At 43.8% G+C, this 15989-nt stretch overlaps 1 protein-coding gene across 7 annotated transcripts in view; it reads left to right on the forward strand.

Annotated features, from left to right (window-relative positions):
• Window positions 1-292: 292 nt before the first annotated feature.
• MOCS3 (molybdenum cofactor synthesis 3) overlaps window positions 293-15989 on the forward strand; it is a 115895-nt gene continuing 100198 nt past the window's right edge. For all 7 annotated transcript variants that reach the window (XM_068127937.2, XM_068127941.2, XM_068127940.2 and 4 more), the window contains exons 1-3: window positions 293-429; window positions 4783-4936; window positions 5096-5188. In XM_068127937.2, coding sequence (XP_067984038.2) covers window positions 337-429; window positions 4783-4936; window positions 5096-5188 — 340 coding nt within the window. In that variant the 5' untranslated portion in view covers window positions 293-336. The remainder of the gene's footprint in view (window positions 430-4782; window positions 4937-5095; window positions 5189-15989) is intronic.

Consider the following 15989-nt stretch of genomic DNA (forward strand, 5'->3'; position numbering starts at 1 on the left):
CATATACACACATATATACACCTATACACACATATATACACCTATACACACACACACACACACACACACACACACACACACACACACACACACACACACACACACACACACACACACACACACACACACACACACACACACACTCACACACACACACACACACCTCATAATTATAATATAGATTATATTACATTCCTTTTCGTGTATTTACTAATACTGTTCAATACCTTGAATGTTCACATCGTGAGATAAAAAAAATGGAAAACGGACACAAAAAAACAACAACAAACACAATGTAAAAACGCTCTTTGTATTACAGTTACAGGACGAGCAGCAATGGCGGCTCCGGAGGATTGTTCGGTGCTTCAAGCTGCGTTGGTTGAGAGGGAAAGAGAAATAGCGAAGCTGAAGTCACAGATAAACAACCTGGTATTTGTTTTATATTCTGAACCGTTCACTGACGAACTTGGGGCTTATATTTATAAACTGCGTTGTCGGGGTTACCTGAGTTGTGACGTGGTCGGCGACGTTACCGCCAGAACCCTTGAATTACCAACTCGTGTGAACCACGTGATGTCTTTAAATCGTGTTTGCGTGTCGGATCGCGATGCTTGATAAATGACTTAATCAGGGACGGAAGCGGGTTTGTTTGGAGTAAGTAAGTGGACCATAGTAAAGAAAATGCTCACACGAAACGTTCTATAGCGACCGTTCAAAACAGCACTGTATTTATTTAGCCGGTACTGGTAACGCTGACCTTAATTCCGCTACCGGCCTGTATTTATTTAGCCGGTACCCGTAGCGTTGACCGTAACGCTGCTACCAGACTGTATTTATTTAGCCGGTACTATTAGTGTTGCCCTTAACTGTTACCTGTATGTATTTATTCAGCCGGTACCGGTAGCGCTGACCTTAACTCTGTTACCCGTCTGCATTTATTTATCCGGTACCTGTAGCGCTGACCTTAACGCTGTTACCAATCTATTTATTTAGCCGGTACCGGCAGTACTGACCTGGACTGATACCAGGCGGTATTTATTTAACCGGTACCGGTAGTACTGACCTTGACTGATACCAGTCCGTATTTATTTAGCCGGTACCGGTAGTACTGACCTTGACTGCTACCAGTCTGTATTTATTTAGCCGGTACCGGTAGTACTAACCTTGACTGATACCAGTCTATTTATTTAGCCGGTGCCGGGATTGCGAGCAAAGGCTTATTATGCTTATAAATATATTGATAATAATATTGAAAAGAGTGATAAAAAGTTAAAGGGAGTAAAGAAAAATGTAATCAAAGAAACATCCTGCGATGAAGCTAACTCCGAGGGCCTCTCACTCACTGCACGCAGGTTGGTGGTCTTTCTGTCTTCTACCGACTCCTCTCCGGCCTTGCTCCCCCAGCTCTCTCTGTGCTCTGTCCCCCCCAATATTCCTTCAGGTCGCACAAGATCTGCCAGCAACCCTCTTATGGTTAAACTGCCAAAGTCTAGGCTCTCTGCTCACCTTCACTCTTTCATTCCCCTTTTCTCCCGCCTCTGGAACAAACTCCCTCACTCCCTTCAATCCCACTCCTCCCTCCAGGTCTTTAAAACAGCTGTTCACCACCATCTCTTATCTTCCCCCATCCAAAACCTTGATCTTTTCTACCCCCGCTAATTCCCCCCTGATACACTTTTTTGAAATTCCAACTTCTTTCCTGGAAGTCCTTGCAGTGTCCATATGTTTTATACCTCTCCCACCTCCCTCCAAGCCCTCCCCCTCCCACATATTTCTCCCGATGTCCCTGCTCTCAAATGTTGTGTTTGTGTCCTTCCCCCTCTCTTCCCATCTTGTCTGCCGCTCCCCTTGTTTTTTGTGTTTTGTGTGTCGGTTTGACTTTTTGTGTGATTAATGTTAGCTCTTTCACGAGCCTCGATATTGTATACAAAAAATAAAAAAACAACAACTTTGAACATTATTGCAACTGTTTAACCTTCAAGAAAGAAGAGTATCGAAAAATGAATACAATAAGAAGTTATAAACGTCAATTTATATACAGAGGAGGTAAATAAGAATGCATTGGGGGCTTTGGATGATAAGAGGTTTATTTTCGACAATGGAATTGATAGTATATAAATAAATAAATAACCACCTTTAGAGGCCATTTTTCCCCGCAAGGCGGTGGTTGGCCTTTTTCGGGAACCGTGGTTGTTGTTGTTTTTCGGTCCCCTTTTTGAAGCAATGTTTTACGGCCGGATGCCCTTCCTGACGCCAACCCTTTTTGCCGCCTTTAACGACAAACAGGGAATTACCAGTGAACTGGTACTCAATTAGCCGACCTCGGAAGGATGACAGGCTGAGTCGACCCCCCTGGCGTTAATTCAGCAATCGACCGGGATTCGAACCCAGGATCCTCGGATCCCAAGCCGGCACCCTAGCCGCTAGCCCAACACCAGGGTACGTATATGCGATAATATGCGTATATGCGATATAGTATGCGATAATATAATATGTGTTCAGATAAATATAAGCGTTAGGATAAACATAAGTGTTAAGATATTTAAAAGATATGTGTAAGTGTTAAGATGTACATAATAATTAATAAAAAAAGTGAACGGGGGGAGGGGAGGGCCTTTTTTACTGGTATCTAAATGATAGAACTAAGCAATAACCGCACCAAAGAGTGGAGAAAATTACAGCCTTTGTATTTAAATGGAAAGCATAACGAATGTGAAAAATATCGAATAAGTCTTATTGAAGAAATAACAGGGGTAAAAGTAGATCAAACAAATAAGCGGATAAATTTAAATACGAGTAAGTTTGAGGCCCCCTCCCAGAGGAGTCAACATCCTTGAATGGACAGAAAACTGATGGTTGTCAAAAGTTCAATGGGAAAATAATTTACTACAATCTAAAAATGATATGTGGCTCACGAGGAAATCAGATAAGATCAATAAGAGAGGTTTATCATTTCATCTCTGCCCAACAAAGATACTTAAACCAAGAACCAAGTTCAAACATACTATTTATCAATATTCTTGATGGTGATGAGTTCAATAAGAAAATTAAGTTATTCCCTAAAATAGAACATAAACAATTATTTGTTGGCTCTCTTTAAAGAATATATGGGGTCTATAGAGGATTTAACCTTTCTTAATGGCTTCGATGGGAAAGGGAGAAATAGACGGATGTTTTTGGGTTTTTGGGTGGGTGGTCCGGTCCATAAGTTCCAACTCACTTTCCCCATTCACTTGCATGTTAAATTAGGTATGTTTTAGAACCCCCATTCTCCTACTACTGCCATCTGCTTGGAAATCAGCCAACATTACCACTTTACACAAAACTACTCTCTTTATTCTACCTGTCGAAGTAGAAGTGAATTCTTGCAGAAATGTTTGTGGAAGGTTCACTTGACTGCACCTGGATGGGTTTGGGGGTTGTGGAGTAGCGGCTGAAACTCCTGATGATCCCATCTTTGCTCTTTGCTTCTTCTGGTTCCTTCTGATGACTCTATTGCAGTATTTGGTTTTCTGTTTCATTTTAGCATCATGGGTGATGAAGAATACCCAACAACAACAACAACAACAACATGCATTTTAAGGCCATTTTCCCTGCTAGAGCGGGGTTTAGCCTTGCGGTCCCCATGACAATCTTCTCGATTTTGCCCTATTTTCTGCATCTCTCCTTGTTAACCCCCTTGTCCGCATTTCTTCCTCCACCATCTTTAGCCAAGTCTTTCTCGGTCTTCCCCGTCCTCTACTTCCTTCTACATTCATTTCCATCACTCTTCTCAACCAGTCACTTTCATCCTTCCTCAACACATGACCAAACCATCTCAACCTGTTCCTCTTCACAGCATCAATCACAGGCTCTATTCCCATCATCTTTCGCAATTCATCATTTGTCTTCCTCTCTCTCAACGATACTCCGCACATCCATCGAACCATTCGCATTTCCACCCTTTCCAGCCTTCGTTGCTGCTCTACATTCATGACCCTTGTCTCGCTATGAAGTATGGATGATGAAGTGATGAAGAATCATCACTTCATCATCGCTATGGGTGATGAAGAATATGGTCAGGTTTCATCAAAATCGTGTATGTAGTTTCGTAGAAGAACATCCGTGTGTTTACATACAGCCTGACTGACTCAGTGCCTGACTGACGGATACTGCGTGACTCTCATGCCTCCCCTGAACAATTTTTGTTACATGTGAGATAAAATGGTTGGCTGACTGACACTGTGGGTAGCAGTGCCGTATCTAACATGCTTCTTGATTGCAGCGGGTGGTTCTGTGTCTTTCAGAGACTTGCTAAAAGCCACAAGTAGCTATTTCAATAATATCCTGTTTCCTTGCTGCAAAATTCCTCTTAAATTGCATAATAGATGGATAAATAGGGTGGATTTGTGGCAAACTCGCCCTATTTGTCAGAGCCCTTGTTGGTGTGGCACAAGGGTTCACAATCACCATTCCAGAAATGTCACCTCCCATGCCATGGTGGTCTTTGCAATGAGTATGCGAGTTATCTTCGGCACCCTGGATAAACTCCTGCCACTTTCAGTGGAAAATCAGGCCTGTCCAGCCAGTTTGTGAAAACGGGCCAGAAACCTTACCCGGCTAACACCACAAGGAGGGAATAATTGAGTTAAAATTGGTTAAAAACAATGAAGATGGTGCAGTAACTGGTGAACAAGAGACTAAAGTGGAAATGTGATTTCATTGAGTATTGCTTTATATCAGTAAATCATGTGTGCTTTAAAATTAACATTCGGTACATTTATCTTTTATTTTGTTTGGAAGAAAGGAAGAGGCTCATGTGATCAGCTGCTGGACCAGGGTGTGCCAGTATTTGATGAAAGAGAGGTGGCCACCCTTCCTCGGAAGACGACATTGAGTCGAGATCAGATTGGCCGCTACAGTCGTCAGTTAGTGCTGCCTGAGCTAGGAGTACAAGGTACACTTTTGCCACACCTAGTCTAACCCTTTCGTTTTTTCTGAGTTTTGGTGATTGTATTTCAAAGCAAAAAATGAAGGAGAGTTTAATCCAAAGCATGGAAGTGCTCATGACCACCTCATAGGCAATCGTGTTTTTATGTGCTTGTTTCTCACATAGGACAGCTTCGATTGGCTAACACGGCTGTGCTGGTAGTTGGCTGTGGAGGCCTTGGTTCTCCGCTTGCACAGTATGTTGCGGCCGCCGGGATTGGTATGTCCAACACAGTAACTATATAAAAAACATTCTCCAAAAGATAACTCGGTGATTTTTTGTATGAATAAGGTTCCCGGTGTAAAATGTGTTGTTTTGCTTAGTACAAGCGACAATACACACTACGAATCAGACAATACACACAATGCAATCGAAAAGACATAAAATGTCATAGCCCCCGCCATGGTTTTAGTAATTTTGCTGTATGGAGTTAAAAGCTGTCAGTTGTCCAATTTTGGTCAGGTGACAAAACAAAATCTTCTGCATATGTATCCTGGACTCTGTGTCTTTGTGCCAAGTTTGATGTATTGTATTTGTGCCAAGAAGTTTGAACAAAATCAGTCCATGCATGTCCGAGAAATGGATAGCGACATGTTTGAGTAACAAAATGGCCACCAGTCGGCCATCTTGGATCTGATCTCGAAAGAAAATGATGTGCATATGTAAACCCATCAATCATTATCTGTGTGTCAAATTGGAACAAGATCGGTAAATGCATGTCCGAGCAATGGTTGAGGACATGTTCAACATTGGGTTTTTTACAACTAAAATGGCCGCCAGTTGGCCATCTTTGATTGCATCGCCAAACAAAATGATGTGCATATGTATGCCGTCATGTGTTGTCTTTGTGCCAAGTATGAACAAAATTGGTCCATACGAGATATGGTTGCAGACGCATGGATGCACAAGACCAAACCCAAAAGCCCCGTTTCAGACTAAGTCCAATGGGGGCTAATAATGTAATTAGCGACTTGAGAACCATGTAGTATACAATAACAATCCACATGAAAACAAACAATAGCCATATAGTTACCTGCGTTTGTACACTTTATTTCATAATTCTGTTGCAATTTGTTTAAATTCAAACCTCATTTTAGCTGGATAGAATCGCTTTGCTCCGTTTGCCAGGGGACTGGAGGAGCAGTTTGAAAAGCGGTTAATACGGAACGTCTGGCTTGGCAAGCCATATCAAGCTTCTTGCTAATGGAACACACCAAGCAAGCTGCTTGCTAACGGAACACACAATGCAAGCTGCTCGCTAACAGAACACACCAAGCAAGCTGCTTGCTAACGGAACACACCACTTGTGAAGGAAGTTATATATGACTATCTTCACTCTTCGGGTATTTAAAATTATGCCTTTGATGTTGAACTTCGCAGGCTGACAGGATGGCCTAGAGGTACACACACTCGCCTCTAAGCTGTCTAGCCTGGGTTTCAATCCCAACCCAGCTCCAAAGTGTCAGTTTGCTGTTTCACAGGCAGGGTGATTCATCAATGGGTGTGTGCTGTCCCTCTGTTGGACGTTAAATCAGAAGTCCCGTCTGCCAGCATTGGTTGGTGGACGTTAAACATCCCATGGCGTCCTTCGCAAAGAGTAGGCGAGTATTGCCGGCTCATTGGCCAAATTCCAAATTCCTGCCCTAACTGGGCGAATGTCAGGCCTGGCCAGCCGGTTTGTGAATGACTTGGGCCAAGCCTCCCCCGGCTGACCCCACAAGGTAGGATAATATAGGCCGGTAAAGAACAACAACTGTGATGTTGAACTTCGCGAATAACCAAATGCCAAGGAATCCCAAAAATGGAACAAACAAATAAATGAAGGAAACACACATCACCATGTTCCCCGCTCGTTCGGATTACTGACTTCCTCCACTCTCGTAGCCAATGTGTGGCTCTCAACGGAATCCTTTCTTCTCTCTCTGTCAAGGCTGGAGTTCCCCAAGGCAGTGAGTGCTCTTGGCCCCATCCTATTCCTGATCTTCATCAATGATCTCTCTGACTCTGAAAAATCCTCTTTATCTATTTGCGGATGACTCAACCCTCTGCCATGACATCCCTTATCCTTCTGACACAGGCAGCAGCCTCTTCCCTCTCCTCGGACCTTGACAAAATCACAAACTGGACAAACACTTGGAACATGTCTGTCAATCCTGATAAATCCTGTACATTTACTCACTCTCTCTCTCACTCTCACTCTCACTCTCTCTCTCTCCGAATGTACCGTTCTGCAAATCCTCTAGTCTACTTTCTCAAAAACCATCTTGAAGAGGTTCAATCACAAACTCTTGGGTCTCTCTCTTAGCCATGATCTTTCTTGGGCGAGCCACATTTCAATGTTAGCCTCCGAAGCCAGACGCCGACTGAACATCCTCCATTATGCAAAGTCCTTAATTGGCATGCCTGAGCTTCTATCCACCAACAAGGCTTTCATCTGTATCTTGATAGAGTACTGTTCTCCCCTCTGGGCCTCACATCTTAATCAGCTCGACGCTGTGGAAACCAAGGCCTTCAAGATCATTGGAATTTCTCACGATGAAGCTGAGTCGATGGGTCTATCGCTTTGCCATCGCCGACAGGTTGCTGGTCTCTTTGTATTCTTCCACCTTATTTGTGGTCTGCACCCTCTGTCCTCTCCATGCTCTGCCCCCTTCCCCCTCCCTCCCCTCCCCCCCAAGTATCTGCTGGATGCATGTGGTCTACCAGCAGCTCATTCCAAGTGAAACTGCCTAAATCCAGAACCACTGCTCACATCCACTCATTTATTCCTCTCTTTTCCCACCTGTGGAATCGACTTCCACACACTCTTCTGTCCAATTCTTCCCTCCAGGTCTTCAAGTTCACCACCATCTCAGGTCATCCCCCATTAAAAGCCATGATCTTTTTGTACACCTGTTAAACCATTCCCACCCCTCTCAACATTTTGCTTATTTATCTATCTTGTCCACCCCTTGCGTTCTCCCTACCATAATCAATACCTGCATCCCATGTTGTCCATCTTCGTCTACCTTCTCTATCTACCCTGCTGTTGGTGTTTCACCTGTCTCTTGCTGTTCCATTTGTTATGCTGTGGCCTCACCTAACTCTTCCACGAGCCTGGACCTTGCATATAAAACGCACATATACAGTCGTGGCCAAAAATATTGGCACCCTTGCACTTTTTTCAAATAACTCACAATTTCCTCTAAAAATAGGTTGAAATAGACAAAAGTATTTGGTCTCCACAATTCTTTGTTTCACTGTTAATATTACACAACCTTTGTTTTTGATTCAGAACTGAATATATCCTTATCAATCAGAAAATAAAAATAAATGGCATTGACAAAATTATTGACACCCGAGACTTCATATTTGGTATCGCAACCTTTGGACAAAATAACTCCAGTTAAGCGCTTCCTATAGCCATGAATGAGCTTCCTACACCTCTCTACTGGCAGCTTGGCCCACTCTTCTTGTGCAAACTGCTCCAGTTCTCCCAGATTTGAAGGGTGCCTTCTCCCAACTGCTGTTTTCAGATCTCCCCACAAGTGTTCAATGGGATTTAGATCTGGACTCATTGCTGGCCACTTCAGAACATTCCAGCGTTTTGTCTTGAACCATTCCCGGGTGCTTTTTGATGTGCGTTTGGGGTAATTGTCCTGCTGCAAGACCCATGACCTTTGACAGAGACCCAGCTTTCTGACACTGGGTTGAACATTGCACTCCAAAATGCCTTGGGAATCTCCTGATTTCATGATGCCATGCACACATTCAAGGCACCCAGTACCCGAGGCAGCACAGCAACCCCAAAACATCACTGAACCTCCTCAGTGTTTGACTGTAGGGAAGGTGTTCTTTTCTTTGAAGGCTTCATTTTGTTTTCTGTAAACATAGAGATGATGTGTTTTACCAAAAAGCTCTAATTTATTCTCATCTGTCCACAGGACATTCTCCCAGAAGGATGTTGGCTTGTTCAGGTGTGTTTTGGAGAACTCCAGTCGGGCTTTCTTATGTCTCTCTCAGCAGTGGGGTCCTCCTAGGTCTCCCACCATAGCACCCCCTTTCATTGAGTCGGCGACGGATGGTGTGAGTTTAAATTGTCATAACTTGTGTCTGAAGGTCAGCTTGAATCTGTTTGGCAGTTGATTGAGGTGCTTTCTCCACCATTCGAACATTCCTTCTCTGCAATCTTCGATCAAGTTTTCTCTTGGGGAGGTTGGCTACAGTGCCATGGCCTTAAACTTCCTGATAACATTGCGTACGGTGGACACAGGAACATCAAGGTCTCTGGAGATGGACTTGCATCCTTGAGATTGTCCATGCTTGGGTACAATCTTGTGTCTGACCCCCTCAGACAATTCTCTGGTTTTCTTTCTTTTGTCCATGCTCATTGCGGGACACACAGTGACACAAAACAGCAGAATGACTCCTTTTGTCCATTCAAACTAGTTGAATGATTGATTTTTATATTGCAGGCACCTGCAACTCACCACAGGTGAGTTCAATTCCAAAAACAAGGTGGAGAAATTTTTGTCAAACCTCGAATCTGATTCTGCAACTGGACCAGACGGCATCAGTCCACGGGTCCTAAAATCCTGCTCTGCTGCTCTATCTCACCCTCTCTCTGTTCTCTTCACCCTCTCTTCTGCTCAAGTTCATCTGCCATCTGCTTGGAAGTCAGCCAACATTACCGCTTTACATAAAAAAGGTGCAAAAACAGATCCTTGCAATTACAGACCAATCAGCCTTCTCTCAATAATCAGCAAGGTCATGGAATCAATCATCGCTTCTGACATCAAATCCATCCTCTTCTCCAATGGCTTGATCTCGGATCATAAATTTGGATTCAGACCAGGTCATTATACTTTTGACATGTTGCTTCTGCTGTCTCAACAATGGATAGAGGTCCTTAATGCCAAACAGGAAATCAAAAGCTGTCTCACTCGACATATCACTTGCCTTCGATATGGTCTGGCACCCCGCTCTGCTCACCAAACTCTCCTCCTATGGTATCAATGGAAATCTCCAGGCATGGCTTGCGGACTTCCTCTCTGGTCGTAGTCAACATGTGGCCATGAATGGATTTCTCTCATCTCCCCTCCTGTTCTGGCTGGAGTTCCCCAAGGTAGTGTTCTGGGCCCTGTGCTATTTCTGGTCTTCATCAATGATCTCTCTGACTCTCTGGAAAATCCTCTCTATCTATTTGCTGATGACTCCACCCTCTGCCGCTCCATACCTCATCCCTCAGATCGGCGGTCTGTAGCCTCCTCACTCTCTGCAGACCTGGACAAAGTCACAGACTGGTCAAGCAAGTGGAACATGTTTTTCAATCCTGTCAAATCTCACACTTTCACTGTCTCTCCAAAAAGACCGACTGGACAACCCTCCCATCTACTTTCTCAACAATCCTCTCCAATAAGTTCTGTTACTCAAGCTTTTGGGTCTCACTATCTGCCATGATCTTTCCTGGGAGAACCACATTTCCAAGCTGGCCTCTAAAGCCAGTCGCGGACTGGGCATCCTCTGTCGTGCGAAGGCCTTCTTTGGCACACCTGAGCTCCTCACAACATACAAGGCTTTCATCCGCAGCTCAATGGAATACTGTTCTCCCCTCTGGGCCGGTCCTCCTGCCTCACACCTAGCTCGGCTTCACACTGTTGAAACCAAAGCTTTCAGAATCATTGGAATCTCCCATGATGAAGCTATCTCCGAGGACCTTTCACTCACTCACCGCACTCGCCCACTCACTCACCCAGCTCTGTACTCTGTCCCCCAAATATTCCTACAGGTCACACAAGACCTGCCAGCAACCCTCTTCTGGTCAAACTGCCAAAATCAAGACTCTCTGCTCACCTTCACTCTTTCATTCCTCTTTTCTCCCACCACTGGAACAAACTCCCTCACTCTCTTCAATCCCACTCCTCCTCCAGGTCTTTAAAACAGCTGTTCACCACCACCTCTTATCTTCCCCCATCCAAAACCTTGATGTTTTCTACCCCCGTTAATTCACCCCAGATCCTCTTTTTTGAAATACCGACTTCTTTCCTGGAAGTCCTAGCAGTGTCCATGTGTTTTTTTTTTTTTACCTCTTCCACCCCCCCCCCCCCCCTCCCATGCCTCCTTGCCCCAAGCCCTCTCCCTCCCAAGGTTCTCCTGATGTCCCTGCTCCCCATCTTGTCTCCCGCTCCCTTTATCACACGGTTTTATGTTTTATGTGTCAGTTTGTCTTTTTGTGATCAATGTTAGCTCTTATACAGACTTGGCATTTAATATGGAATATTTTTTTTGTGGGGGTGAACTTACTTTTCAGGATGTCTTAGAACCAAAAGTTCATTGGAATTATGTGAAATTATTCTAGATTTTGTTAATGTGACCTTTAAAAGAAACAAAAACCACATTTGACATTTCGAAACAAATAAATTGATCCTTGAAAGTGATGGAAACTGATATCGAACTGAATTCATGGACAGTACTGTGTTAAACTTCTGTACGTTTTCCAGAAGTATCTCTTTATTTTGCACATTAGCCAAATTTTTTTTTAACAAAAACAATAGTTAAATTACTACTGGGATTACGGACAGTAAAATTACAGTTCAGTACTTCGTGTAACCCCCACGAGCATTCAGGAGAGCACGTACAAGTTGAGGCATGCTGTTCACGAGATTTGCCAAGGTTTGGACAGGAATCGCTTGCCATGCAGCGACAACGGCCTGCTGCAATTCACGCACAGAGGCAGGCTGCTGGTCCAAGTGGTCGATTTGACGCGTTAATTCTGCCCACAAGTTCTCTATTGGATTCATATCCGGGGACATGGCAGGCCACTCCATATGCTCTACACCACGGTCAGCAAGAAAGTGTTGGATCATGCGAGCATGATGAGGCCGTGCATTGTCATCTTGGAAGACAAAGTTTCCTCGAAAGGCTGCACGAACAAATGGAAGCAATGTTTCTTCCAGAATGGCCCTGTACTTGAACTGGTTCAGGTTTCCATTCAGAACAACCAGGTCAGTTTTGCCCCCTGCATGAAAAGCAGCCCAAACGGTCACCCCACCACCTCCAGCTTGGACTATTGGCACTATACAATCTTTGTTGTAGGCTTCATGCACTTGTCTGTGCACTCGGATGCGGTCATCTTGACGATAGACCAGAAATCTAGACTCGTCACTGAAGATCACGTGATTCCAGAGTCCTGGCTGCCATTGACTGTGCTCTTTGGCCCACTGCAATCGGTGCTGGCGGTGTTGTCTGCTCAGGCGTGGCTTTCTCAGGGGACGCCTGGCACGATAGCCTGCTTGAACCAGTCGTTGGTTGACTAGCCTTCTGGATACAGGCACATTTGTTAGTTGCTGCCATTCAGCCCTAAGCCGATTAGCTGACTTGGTACGGCCATTGCGGACTAACCGGTGCAGCTTGGCGATCATCCCTCCTTGTGGTTCTGCGGGGACGTCCTGGCCTCGGTATTGGAGTAGGGACACCCCTCTGAGCATTTCGTTTCAGGATCTTTGACACCTGACCTTGAGTGATGCCATACTGCCGAGTAATAGCACGCTGTTTCATGCAGTAATTTCGTAAAGCCACCACTCCATGACAAACAGCATTGTCGAGTTGACGGACTATCTCCAGTGGAAGCGGCAATAACTTTTGGAGACGTGCAGCAGTTGTTTTCTACTAATACAGAACGCAACAACCCTTGTATACCCGACTGTGAAGCCATTCATCAAATGCACCTGTCCGTACATTTTGCCACGCCACCTGTGATATAATCCTGTTGTTGACTTCTTGCTGCGACAGGCAATCAGTGACTTGGTTCTTTTAACAAATAAATCACCAAAGTGTAAAATAAACTCACCAGATTGATATACTGAGTTAAGAAAGTAAAGCCAAGTCAAGAAAAAAAATATATTCCATATTAAATGCCAAGTCTGTAGTTAGGCAGCTTCGCAATTTTTGGGGGAACGACTTTACAAAAGTACCATTTTTATTTTAGTGGTTCATTGGACCATATGCAATAGAATTAGGACCGGAGGCAAGACATATACAGTGTTTGACCTTTGCGCAAATACGACTCGCACAGCATAATATCGAGCAATACATTTATGCAAATAAATCATCAGCTATTGGAGTTAGACTAAAATCGTAAATACATAAATTGCTGGACATATTACCTTGAACAACATGTTGTCTGTTCTAAAGCTATATTGTCATTACATCCTTGTAGTTGCGTACATTTTAGATATATGAGAGGTGTGCGAGTCACATGTATAACACATTTGTATAAACACTCGGTATTATCTATCTATAATGCCAGTAATCTCTGTGTGTCTGTCTGTGACCGCTGTTTCTCGACAACCACGGTTCCGATATACTTGAAACTTGCCAGGTATATTGCTGGGGACCCGAGGATGTGCCTTTTCAAGGTTTCATATTAATCGGACAAGTAGTTAGCGAGCTATGTCCAAAAAACGATTCAACCAATCAGAGAGCAGCGAGCTATCACGTGTGCCGAACGTGGCGAACAGACTCTGCCTCGGACGGCACATTTGAGAGCGTATTCATTTATTTCACATTGGCGAACTATGTTGGCGCTATGTTGGCGTTAAACTATGTTTTAAAACTAATTAAAACTACTTTGCGATTCATCGTAACTGCGATTCGTAACTGCCGTTCGCTTTGGCTTTGCGAATGGACCAAACCATTTCATGTAAATAGAGGGGGGGGGGATTGTCACCGTACTCGCAAGCCGTTCGCTTTGGCTTTGCGAATGGACCAAACCATTTCATGTAAATAGAGGGGGGGGGATATAATTTTAGATATATATATAGTACGGGCATGCCCTAGTATTACTAATTATTGTTACATGGAAGCGTAAGATTTATTATGCAGGCATGCATAAGTTTTACAAATAACACTGCACGTAATGAAATAAAAATTAGCCTCCTTGTTGAAAATATATACATAATTGGTTTTTGTCCTTGGTTTTTGTCCAATAAAAAGGTGAAGAACACTGTATATTTCTTGCCTCCAGTCCTAAATCTATTGTATATGGTCTAATGGACCACCAAAATAAAAATGGCGATTTTGTCAAGCTGTTCCCCATTTTCGATAAATATGCTGCTAAGCTGCCTGACTATTACACTAGCCTCGATCTTGCATACAAAATAAATAAATAAATAAATGAAAATCACCTGCTTGAAATCTAATTATTTATAATAACTTCTAAAAGGTGGCAATAATATTGTCTGGGACATTTTAGGATTTCTGTGTGGAATGAGCTAAGATTTAGTAATGTTTTCAGCTTTTTTTGTTTTGTTCCATTGCAAACCAAAGAAATACATGTGTGGATTCCAAAATATTTTTTAATTTCAACAATTTTCTGGAAGAAATGGTGCATTATTTGAAAAAAGTGCAAGGTGCCAATATTTTTGGCCACGACTGTACAATCCACATATAATTTGATGGCTGGAAAAATCAAACAGGCTACGGGATTCGTCATTCTGCTTAAAGACTCATTTAAGCAGATTTGTTAGCTAAAGATCATTGCTGCTTACCTCGGCCTAGCAAGTCAAGACGGCTCTGATGCATTCGTTTTTGTGGGACGTGATAAGTATGGACTTCCTTGAGCATGTCGAGTTTCCTCCAAACTTCTTCCAGTTTAGTAGTGACTGTTTAAAATTGTAATTGTACTTTGGACAGAATTGACTGAATCATTTGTGGTAATAATATTTTTTAAGTCTGGAAGGTGTGCCCCAGAAAACGCCATGGCAACCTATTATACACCTTAACAAGGAGTTCATCCAAGGCGTAAATCTCTCTTGGGGAGGTGGCAAGTTAAGTCGCTACAACCTCCATCATGTGACCCTTCGATCCCTGGCAAGTTTGTTTGAGATTGGATAAGTAATGGCCGAATGCATCATGGTCAGACAGACAGACAGACAGACACCAAATGGCATATTTTAGTATAATTAACAATAGTTGTCTCATGACCATGGACTTTATCAAACCAAGCCAATCATGTCTTTCAATCCTGACAAATCTCACACTCTTACAATGTCTCTCCGAAAGGACCGACTGGACAACCCTCCCATCTACTTTCTCAACAATCCTCTCCAAGAAGTTCTGTCGCTCAAGCTTTTGGGTCTCACTATCTGCCATGATCTTTCTTGGGAAAACCACATTTCCAAGCTGGCCTCCAAAGCCAGTCGCCGACTGGGCATCCTCCGTCGTGCGAAGTCCCTCTTTGGCACACCTGAGCTCCTCACAACATACATGGCTTTCATCCGCAGCTCAATGGAATACTGTTCTCCCCTCTGGGCCGGCCCTCCTGCCTCACACCTAGCTCGGCTTCACACTGTTGAAACCAAAGCTTTCAGAATCATTGGAATCTCCCATGATGAAGCTATCTCCGAGGACCTTTCACTCACTCACCGCACTCACCCACTCACTCACCCAGCTCTGTACTCTGTCCCCCAAATATTCCTACAGGTCACACAAGACCTGCCAGCAACCCTCTTCTGGTCAAACTGCCAAAATCAAGACTCTCTGCTCACCTTCACTCTTTCATTCCTCTTTTCTCCCACCACTGGAACAAACTCCCTCACTCTCTTCAATCCCACTCCTCCTCCAGGTCTTTAAAACAGCTGTTCACCACCACCTCTTATCTTCCCCCATCCAAAACCTTGATGTTTTCTACCCCCGTTAATTCACCCCAGATCCTCTTTTTTGAAATACCGACTTCTTTCCTGGAAGTCCTAGCAGTGTCCATGTGTTTTTTTTTTTTTACCTCTTCCTTCCCCCCCCCGCCCCCCCTCACATGCCTCCTTGCCCCAAGCCCTCTCCCTCCCAAGGTTCTCCTGATGTCCCTGCTCCCCATCTTGTCTCCCGCTCCCTTTATCACACGGTTTTATGTTTTATGTGTCAGTTTGTCTTTTTGTGATCAATGTTAGCTCTTATACAGACTTGGCATTTAATATGGAATATTTTTTTTGTGGGGGTGAACTTACTTTTCAGGATGTCTTAGAACCAAAACTTCATTGGAATTATG

This window comes from Myxine glutinosa, chromosome 9 (assembly GCF_964187855.1).
Source record: "Myxine glutinosa chromosome 9, kmMyxGlut1.1, whole genome shotgun sequence".
Classification (NCBI taxonomy): domain Eukaryota; kingdom Metazoa; phylum Chordata; class Myxini; order Myxiniformes; family Myxinidae; genus Myxine; species Myxine glutinosa.